The sequence below is a fragment of the Lactuca serriola genome, chromosome 1 (assembly GCF_051521515.1).
Source record: "Lactuca serriola cultivar US96UC23 chromosome 1, Lser_US96UC23_V15, whole genome shotgun sequence".
NCBI classification, from domain to species: domain Eukaryota; kingdom Viridiplantae; phylum Streptophyta; class Magnoliopsida; order Asterales; family Asteraceae; genus Lactuca; species Lactuca serriola.
Window position 1 is genome coordinate 75641945 of NC_136408.1, and position 9459 is coordinate 75651403.

The following is a 9459-nucleotide window of genomic DNA, read 5'->3' on the forward strand; positions in this document are numbered from 1 at the left end:
ATAAACAAACACTACCTGATTTTCCCATAAGCGACCTATGTAAAACCATAAAGAAAACGATTGAAAAACAATGTTATCGTATAAATCATTATGTCTTGGCTTATTGGTTTCAAAGAGGCAAGCATTCTGATAAATTTATATGACCCAAAAAACAGTAAGAAAAACATCATCAATAATTATATTTGTTCATTCTTCAGTCGAGTTTGATCCACCCACATAAACCATCCATTAGCTGTAGTAAAGTTTGGTTATTGGATTTCTTATTAGATGCTAACTTTACACCATAGTTGTCATGCTAAAGATCAAGAAACAAATATATGTTCAATAGAATCAATATCTTCATCTTATAGCATAACAATCACACATAATAAAGTTCGGGCACAATGATATATCATTTGAATTAGCTAGTCTGTAACCAGTGTAGGCTAATTCTTCATCCTAACCCAAGGTATTGAGTTTAATATATACTTGTCCCACCTTATAGTAGATGGGTTTTGAGCATAACAAACAATCCCTATGTGTGCATGCAACCCTAATATTCTTGGATCTATGTTTTCTCTAATTGAACATACAAATATTGAACATCAAAAGGAAAACCCTAGGAGGCATATACTGTTTTCGAAAATCACAACAAGAGATAGTAATCATACCTTTAATTGTTATGTAGTAATAACAATTTGAATCCAATATTTCTTGAAACTTGAGAGCAAGTGTCACAAGTGTAACACCTCTAATGGCTCACACCCACACTAAGCAAGAGGATGAGAGAGGATAAAGGAGGAGAAGGCTTGAAAATTTTGGCTATTCTTCTAGGGTTAAGATTGGTCGAAATTATGAAGGGGTATAGCCCTTTATATAACTAAGGTAGCTTAGAGCCAAAGCTAGGGTTTTAAGGATGAAACCTTAATTCCTTAGCTTAAGGCCTAAGCAACCCAAGAACTTCCATCCAATAGGCCTTGGACGAAAATTCTAGGTCCTTCCTAGAAGTTCTCGTCCAACCCTTCTAGGAGGGTTCTAGAGCTCAATTTCTCAACTATCAATAAATTGCCAAACAACCATGTACTTTTAATTAATACAATTAATCACAAAATTAATTCCAATTAATTTTTGATTAACTATTAATTAAATAATATGAGTTCTAACTAATATATTATTTTCATAATGAATTAATAAATCATTTATTTCAATTTATTAATCAAATAATAAATTCAACATCTTTCTCCAAAAGTTATCATGTTCAGTTGCTAGTATGAGGACAACCCAAACGGACAATGTTACTACCAATTCAAGTTCATATCAATTATAATTATGGACTTAGACATTTAATCCAACAATAATAACATCTCAAGTAAGGATGATTCCATAAGCATAGCCATTTTGTGACATATAGAACCCGTTACGATTGGTTAAAAATCATATAAAGAAAATTGGTTGAATTAGACAAAATTATCACATTTGATCAAAATAAAAACTTATTGCTACATCATGAAGTAATGTTTTCGGACACTCAGGTTTGTTTAGAGGTTCAAAACAACATTTTCTACATCTAAAAAAAAATGTTTCTTTGCATTAAGGATTGTTTAACACGGTTTTAACTAAAAGCAATTTCAACCCACTCAAAATTATACTAACAAACGGTTCGGTTTGAAACTGAATTGAGTTCTATCAAACCGGCTTTTCCATAAACCAGTCTGGTTCGACTTCCTCGTTTTTCTTCAAATGGGTTTGTTTGTACACTGCTAGTTTCAAGTATATTTTACAAGACTTGAAGACGAAAAATCAATTTTATAGAATTTTCCCAATATCGGGCTGGTCCAATAAAAAACATCGGCCCAGTCAAAGACTACTGGTCACTGAGTCCAAACCACATGAAATGTTTCTTCTACTTTCTGAGAGTATCTTATACAAAACCGGCCTAGCCCAATCAGGCCCAATCAGACCAACCCATTTGTTCAATTCATCTCAATTCTCAGCTGCTTAGCACTCCACTCTATGGCTCATATTCTACATAAACAGGGCAAATCTCTTTGTTTTTTTTTTAAAGGCAAATCGACCCATAAATAGGTTGTAATAAGATCAATATTATTTATCATGGTATTGGAATCTTAACTTCCCAAATGCATTTGATTTTATGAAAACGTTCATTCTGGGTAGGCAAACCCATGTCATGGAAGTGGATTCTTCTTGAGCTTTCATGTCGCACTTGTTGCTTAGGTATCTCAACTAGTCAACTCAACACCAAATTTCAGTTTTACATGAAATTTAATGTAAAATTTCTCAAATTCATCGCCATTTTTACACTGTTTCGAAATAACATAACACCAAATATGATAGTGCCATTCATTGACACCAAATTTATTGTTACTTACAATTTGTTTATTCAACTTTGAACTTTACACATTTTAGGAAAATGGAACTGATGTTATTCCATAACCATTAGGGTGTCCTTATTGGAATATTAGGAATAGATATGCATTAAGAAAATAATATTTCTTTACCTTAATTCAAGATCAGAAACAAGTTTTAATTTCACTTAATCACTTATTACTAACAACAAAAACTAGCATTCCGCATCATAAAAACACATTCGATTCTAGACAACAAAGTTTCAAAACCTACTACCACAAACAATTCAAAATCCAGATAATAAACAAGAACCAACATAATCAGAAAAACATACCAAATTCAATAAAGATCACCTTCTTTGTGGGTATGAATCACACAATCAGAAGTAGGGTAAGAAATGCAAGTCAACAAGTATCCCTCTTTCATTTGATTATCATCAAGAAAAGACCCATCAGACTGGTCAACACATCCAGTAGCCATCTTTCCAGCACAGGTTGAACACGCTCCAGCTCTGCAAGAATATGGCAGCTCAATTCCAGCGTTTTCAGCTGAATCAAGAATGTAACAATCATCAGGTGCTTCAAATTCATTCTCTTCTCCATCTGGTCCAACTAGCTTGACTTTGTATGTCGCCATGGCTGTTGTCCTGAAAGACGACCCTGATTTCAAGCCAAAAGCTTTTGAGATGCTCTTGATTGATGGAAGAGTGGAGGGGGATTTTAGGAAAGCGCTGGGGGTGGTGGAGGTTTTGGGTGTGGTTATGATGGTGGTTGGGGTAGTAAGTCTGATGGCCGACATTTTGTGACCTGAAAAACATTCGAAAGTTAGGGCTTCAATTCGCTATGTAAACGATAACAATTGAATGTATCAAAGACATGATCTATGTAAATTTCGCAATCCTTTATAGATTTCAACAAGTAATTTCTCATGCATGTAAGCTCTCATCGCAAACAAAAAGTTTTCCCCAATTTTGTAAATTTCTACTTCCAAAGTTAGAAGCTGAATCAAATCAAGTTCAGTTTTTTTCGCTATATATCAGAGGATCAATTGACGCAACAAGTTATAGTATAGACGATTCGAAAAGGAACACCGCTGAAACAGATCTAATCAAACTCAGATGACAAACTCATGACGATATCAACTTACATCTAAGATTAGAACACACATGAATTAATTACCAACCATAAGGACACGAACAGATACACATAATACAGAAAACTACGGCATTAACTATGAAGATCTCTAGACGAAAATAAAAATAGCATAAGAAGAACAGATCAGAGAAAAACAGGATTTAAAGTTACTTACGGGAGAGAAATGCAATGAAGCGGAGGAATCGAGGTTTATGCAAAATTGAGAAGGAGGGTTTATTTATAGAGAGGAGAAGGGGGTTGGAACTTGGAAGGTGGCGTTTGGCATCTATAGAGAGACGAAGAATTGAGTTAAACCAAATGATACCCTAACTGCACAGACAAACTCGCCGCTTCTTTTTTTTTTTTTTTTTTTTCTAATTATGAAAGAGTTAAATCTTTGTTTATACTTTATACAAATATAGGTTTTGTTTTTCCCTTTAAAATATATAACAAAAACAAGTTTTCAAATAAACTATTCAATTATATTTCATATTAATACTAAGGCTATGTTTGGTGTACTGGCTGAAAATATAGTTGTTAGCTGAAAATTTAACTGTTAAATAAAAAACTAGCTGATAAAAAATAATATTTGGTAAAACTAGCTGAAATATATAAAATTACATAAAATGATGTAAGAGTATGTGTTTCTATAATTAATTAAGTGTGTATTTGGAAAATTTTAAAAAAGCTCCTAAAAAGCAAGTCTAAGTAGTTTTTCAAAAAGTTGCCTTATAAGCTACTTTTTGGCTTACCAAATACGACAACATAAAAAAGCTCAAAAAATAAGTTGGTTGTGATGCGCCAAACACAACCTAAGTTACTCGATGATGGTACATCGAACCTCCAATGTGGCCTATGAAAGTGTTTTGACGTTATAAACTTTTCAGACTCAAACATCATATCTTTTCTAAACTTCTCGTTTATGAAGACCAATGAATTCTGATAAGTACAAAACACTCAGATTAATGTTAAGCAAACCGTTTCGAGTATCAATTCTTTTTTATTGTCTCTCATTATTGGCTGATATGGTAGCATGATGTTAAAAATGCATTCATGAATATTGACCTGATCAACAATGTCCAATTTATGTTCATTCCTCTTTTCTAAAACATGTTAGTCGACTTAAAAACGATTTTTATTGCCTCAAACAAGCATCTCGTTCTTAGTATCACTGGTTTGTTAATTATCTTTCTTCCTTACATTTCCATAGTAACAAATTCTATACTTCCATCTTCATGTTTCATCAAAGGCATGACATTATCTATCTACTTCTCCATGTTAATGACATTATTCTTATTGCATCATTCACCATGATTAAGTTTTCATCTCTTTCCTTTCAATCAAATTTACAATTACTAACTTATGTCATCTCTTGTATTTTAACCAAATTATGACCTCCCTCAAATTCTAGACTCTTTCTTTCTTAATATGTGTTTTATGGTAATACAAAAACATTTGAATGTGCTCTCGTGCAATCCTCATAACACATACAAACATAAAATCCATATTTCCCTCTAACAGTAAACTACTTTCAAATACAACTCTTTATTGTATCCCATTTGGTGTTCCTATTCGAACCGAACTTTCCTCATCCTGAAATAACTTATGTGGTCTACCAAGCTTGCGTCTATATGCATGATCCACGTCAGCACTATATGAATGTGCTAAAATGCATCATTTGCTATCTTCAAGGCACTCTCAGGCATTGTCTTCAACTTCATCCGTGAGTGGTATTTCGTTTGGTCTCTTACATCGACATAAAGTTAGTGGGATGTCATGAACACATCGATCTATATATGTTTATTGTGTCTTTCTTGATGATAACAAGTTGTCTCTTGTTTCGGTGTCAAATTTGAATGTTACGATGTTGTTGTTATCGTTGTAGAGGCTATTTGGTTTCACAATCTTCTTCTTTAACTTCTAATCCCTTTGTCTTGTGCAACGATATTCTTTTGTGGTATATATTGTAACCCAAACGATAGGAACCTAACAGTCGAGGTGCGAAATTCCATATAGGAGTTCAAGGTTCAAACATTGTTTTTCTAACATATCACTAGCGCTCCATGATTTATCCCCCATGTGATTGGACCTTAGGTTGGTTTGGTCCGACATGTAGGAAGTTCAAGTGGTACAATTTATTATTTCTTTTTAATTTTAAAATTACATGTATGACCTTTGCCACATTAGAGTTGTAGATGTCGTGTCTTCTCACCAATGTGCTCATATATTAACGAATGAGTTGCCCTCGAAGTATATATTTTGATTTTAGGTCTAGTTTGAACATTTGGAAACTACAACTCGAACCGGAGAAGATTTGTTAAATAAATAATGTTTAGTATTGCTTGTTTATTTTGTATAGACTTCAGGGGGTTATATGAATTATTGTCATCTGTCATATATTTTATTGCAATTTACCACAAACTCCAAGGTTTTAGTTTGTCTCCATTCAATAAGGAATAATTTGTTTAGAGAAAAAGAATTGCTAATAAATAAAGTAATATTTAGTAGTCGATCACATTAAGCTCGTGACTACAGTTGGATTCGTATAAGGCTATCTTTTGTTATATGATACTTCGTGTTCAACATTCTGTACTTAGTATAATAAAGATCTATATCGCCTTAAAATTAAACTCGGATCAATTATGCTCTTATATAACATTAATCTTTATAAGTGTGCTTTTTCTTTTCATACAACAGTTATATTGTTCCATAAAAATGTAACATTTTTTGGTAAAAGGTTGTTGTTGTACTTTTTGTACATTGGTATCATTGTAATCGAGCTTTGATGTTAGTTCCTAGCAAATTTTCATTTAGTATCTAATAATATGCTTCACACAGCTAATTATTATTAATATACTTTTACTAAAATAATTCAATTGGAAGAACCAAAGACCCAAAGTCTAAATTGATCACATAAGAGGTTTTTATAGCTAAAAAAGGGCCCTACAAGTCTACAAATGATTGAGTGGCTCTTAGCCATGACTAATAGGTATTCTTCATTTCGTCTATTCGTAACAAAGCCACCTTCTTTCTCACTCAATTAATACGTAAAGAAATTTACTAAAATAACTGGTGTTTCCTTTAAATGATTTTTTATCATATATAAAAATAAAACTATTTCAAAAATAGCCATGGTTTTCACAACTCTTACAAGAAATTTGATTTACTTTTTAAAATACTTTTTTATTTGTATTATAATATTAAGTTTTGGAAAACCCATCGATATTTAGATGCACAATAGTTTTAATGCATAACTGAAAATTTCATTAAAACTGACTTTTTTACCTTTTTTAAATTTCGCTTATGTTTATCAAGTTACATAAACACTTTTAAATAAGCTACTTCATGTTAACTTTATCAATAAGTAGACCATATTAAAACATAATGCTCATTACCAAAATCCAATACATTCAAAAATTAAACATCCAACAAAACCAAAAAAACATAAAGCAAAAATTGCTTCCAAGTACTCAATACACTAATCTTTGTCTCCAAACAAAAACAAATCCCAAAAAAAAAACAACCTAAAAAATACGCACTGGCTTTCCCATTGTTGTCTTCAAATACAAACACCTCACCTGTTATCAATCATCCAAACAACAACAATTAGTTTCAAAAACTTTTTAAAAAAAATAAATTATTAAAAAAGAGAACTCACATTTTGCCAATTTTTCTTCAACAATGAAACAAGAAAGTTAACACTCATTTGAACATTCTGGAAAATCTGCTTCTCTTCCATGCTGCAGTTTCCAACAGCAACTCCCATACACAAAACCTTCTTCAATTGAAATTTCACAGTTGCTTTTGTTTCATTCACTTTTGCTTCAAGGGATTCTTGATGAGAAACAAGTGTTGGGAATTTTCCTGAATTTTTAATACAAATATAAGTAAAAAAAAGATTTCATATGTTATAAAAAGTTTAAAACTATGTTTATAAAAACTCTACCTGCTTTGTTAAGACCAGGGCCTAACAAACGAGGAATCTGCTTAATGACAGATTCAGAAGCCAAAAAAGCTTGGTGCTTTTTTGCAAGCTTTTTCACAAGCTTCTTGTTCTTGTTCAGCTTCTTGAGCCCTTCAACATCCATGTATTCAAGTCCAATCTTTTGTGCCTATACAAGTATTCAAGAACATGTTAAATGAAACTTCAAAGAGATTAATTTGAGATGATGAGAGTTTAATCTGAAAGATTAGAAAGAACAAGGGCTTACCTCTTCAACATGTTGGGCGTCTCCAAGCATGCAAACTTTCAATTTAGGCCTAGGAATGTGAGGCAATTTCACTGTTCCACTGAAACGTTTGTCCTTTTGTGGGTCGTAGTTCTTGAGTCCAATTTGGAGTTCGATGGTTTCAGTGAAATTACGCTTCTTCTCTTTTGCATCTGTGGTGATTTGAGTAATGGCTTCTCTTAGGGCTTCACTCTGAAGCTTACTGTGAAATCAGATATTGAGATATTAATTGTTGAATTAGTTGTGAATCAGCTGAAATATGTGAATTAGTTTCGAAATGATGCGCATTTATACGAATCGGCATAGAAACAGAGAGGAAATAGTTTCAGCAACACTATAAATCACCTGTGGATCCAGAATAATACACGTCTATAGGAATTGTTGAACTAAAAGTTAATAGAACTTACAGAAAGTAAAAATAATCTTGATTAAGCAAATAAAAATTCGATTCGTTTATTAAAAACTCGCAACAAATGTTAAAATCTCTGTATAGCATTAGTCGCATAGAAGGTAAAAAGTTTTTGTGAAAAGGAAAAGCTCCAATGGCTGAATCTATACACATACCTCATGGTTGCTAACTGTTGCTGCCTTAAACTTCACTTCTGCATAGACATAAAACATAGTATAAACTATCAATTTCATCATCAATCGTATACTACATACAAACATAAAAAAACCTAAACCGGTCATCAATCGTATACTACATAATATTTATCATCGTCTGCTCCAAATGTACAAAGAAATGGAGCATACAAAATCGATTATGATAAGATCAAGATGCAAATAACAGGAGAGAATGAAATTGAGAGGCTAAGGAAGATCTTTACCTTCTGTTAGAACCCTATCAGGGTAGCAGCAGTGCCGAAGAAGTTCAAAGGGAAACAGCGGCCGAGCTATCCAAATGAACTTAATATGGAGGCGAAACCCTAATTGGGCCTGGGTTGTGGAAGTATTCACTCTTCACTCGAAATCATATTATTGGGCCGGAAGCCCGGAATCTAATACTTATCGGCCCAATTTCTTTTATATCAATTTGTTCATTATACTCTTTCTAGGTTGATGTGTAGGTTGATGTATATTGTAGGATAGATAGCTTATTGGTCGATTCGATCAGGTTTCGGATTTTATTGGTTGCGTTTCTTATTATTAGTCGGGCTAAATATAAAATTGTTGCATTTTAACAAGGACTTTATTGTTGCAATCTTTTAGTAGTTCAAAACAAAGTACAATAGGTTAGTGATGTGTTTGCAATTGGTTGGGTTATTAAAGACTTAGGGATGAACAGTTTTTTCCAAATCACAATCTCGTACCGATAACATACTGAAACCGGTATCAAACCGTACCGAATTTAAAAATATGGGACGGTACTTGGTACTCTAAATACACAAAATTCAGGATTCGGTATGTCGGTACCGGTACTAGTACCATGTATCATCCATCAAAGAGTATACTCGACATTTAAGATGTATTGGTGTGAAATATTGAGCTTGTAATTCATCAAAGAGTGTACTCGACAATGACAATTTAGCACAAACTCTTTTCATTGATTTATACTCAAACCTTAACGGATAAAAGAGGAACAATGACTTGTTGAGTTGTTTCTTTGACTCCAATTAAATGGGAGTGCCACCAAGTAAAATAAAATACTTATTAATAGATCTGCAAGATATAAGGCGTACAGCCCAATGAGGACCATAATAGGCTTCCAAGTTTAAAGTAGACTGATTGTTGAAGAATATACCTTAAGAAAG

The 9459-nt window shown here is 32.8% G+C and overlaps 1 protein-coding gene and 1 pseudogene across 2 annotated transcripts; both read right to left on the reverse strand.

Annotated features, from left to right (window-relative positions):
- Positions 1-2503: 2503 nt before the first annotated feature.
- Positions 2504-3807, reverse strand: LOC145092699 (ferredoxin, root R-B1 pseudogene; annotated as a pseudogene). Its single transcript, XR_013702616.1, has 2 exons — positions 3655-3807; positions 2504-3152 (listed from the first exon to the last, which is right to left on the reverse strand). The product of XR_013702616.1 is annotated as a ferredoxin, root R-B1 pseudogene (transcript).
- A 3044-nt stretch (positions 3808-6851) lies between these two features.
- On the reverse strand, positions 6852-8651 carry LOC145092705 (large ribosomal subunit protein uL1z). Its single transcript, XM_079030683.1, has 6 exons — positions 8536-8651; positions 8273-8310; positions 7691-7910; positions 7426-7591; positions 7138-7343; positions 6852-7057 (listed from the first exon to the last, which is right to left on the reverse strand). Exons 2-6 carry the CDS (start codon positions 8275-8277, stop codon positions 7004-7006), a joined length of 651 nt encoding a protein of 216 aa, XP_078886809.1. The 5' UTR covers positions 8278-8310; positions 8536-8651; the 3' UTR covers positions 6852-7003.
- Positions 8652-9459: the final 808 nt, after the last annotated feature.

What these genes read in the sequence shown, in the direction of transcription:
- LOC145092705 (XM_079030683.1), bottom strand. An exon ending in ACGCCCAACATGTTGAAGAG is followed by an intron (nt 7,592 to 7,690) that starts GTAAGCCCTTGT and finishes ATACTTGTATAG; the next exon opens with GCACAAAAGATTGGACTTGA. An exon ending in CCCTGGTCTTAACAAAGCAG is followed by an intron (nt 7,344 to 7,425) that starts GTAGAGTTTTTA and finishes TTAAAAATTCAG; the next exon opens with GAAAATTCCCAACACTTGTT.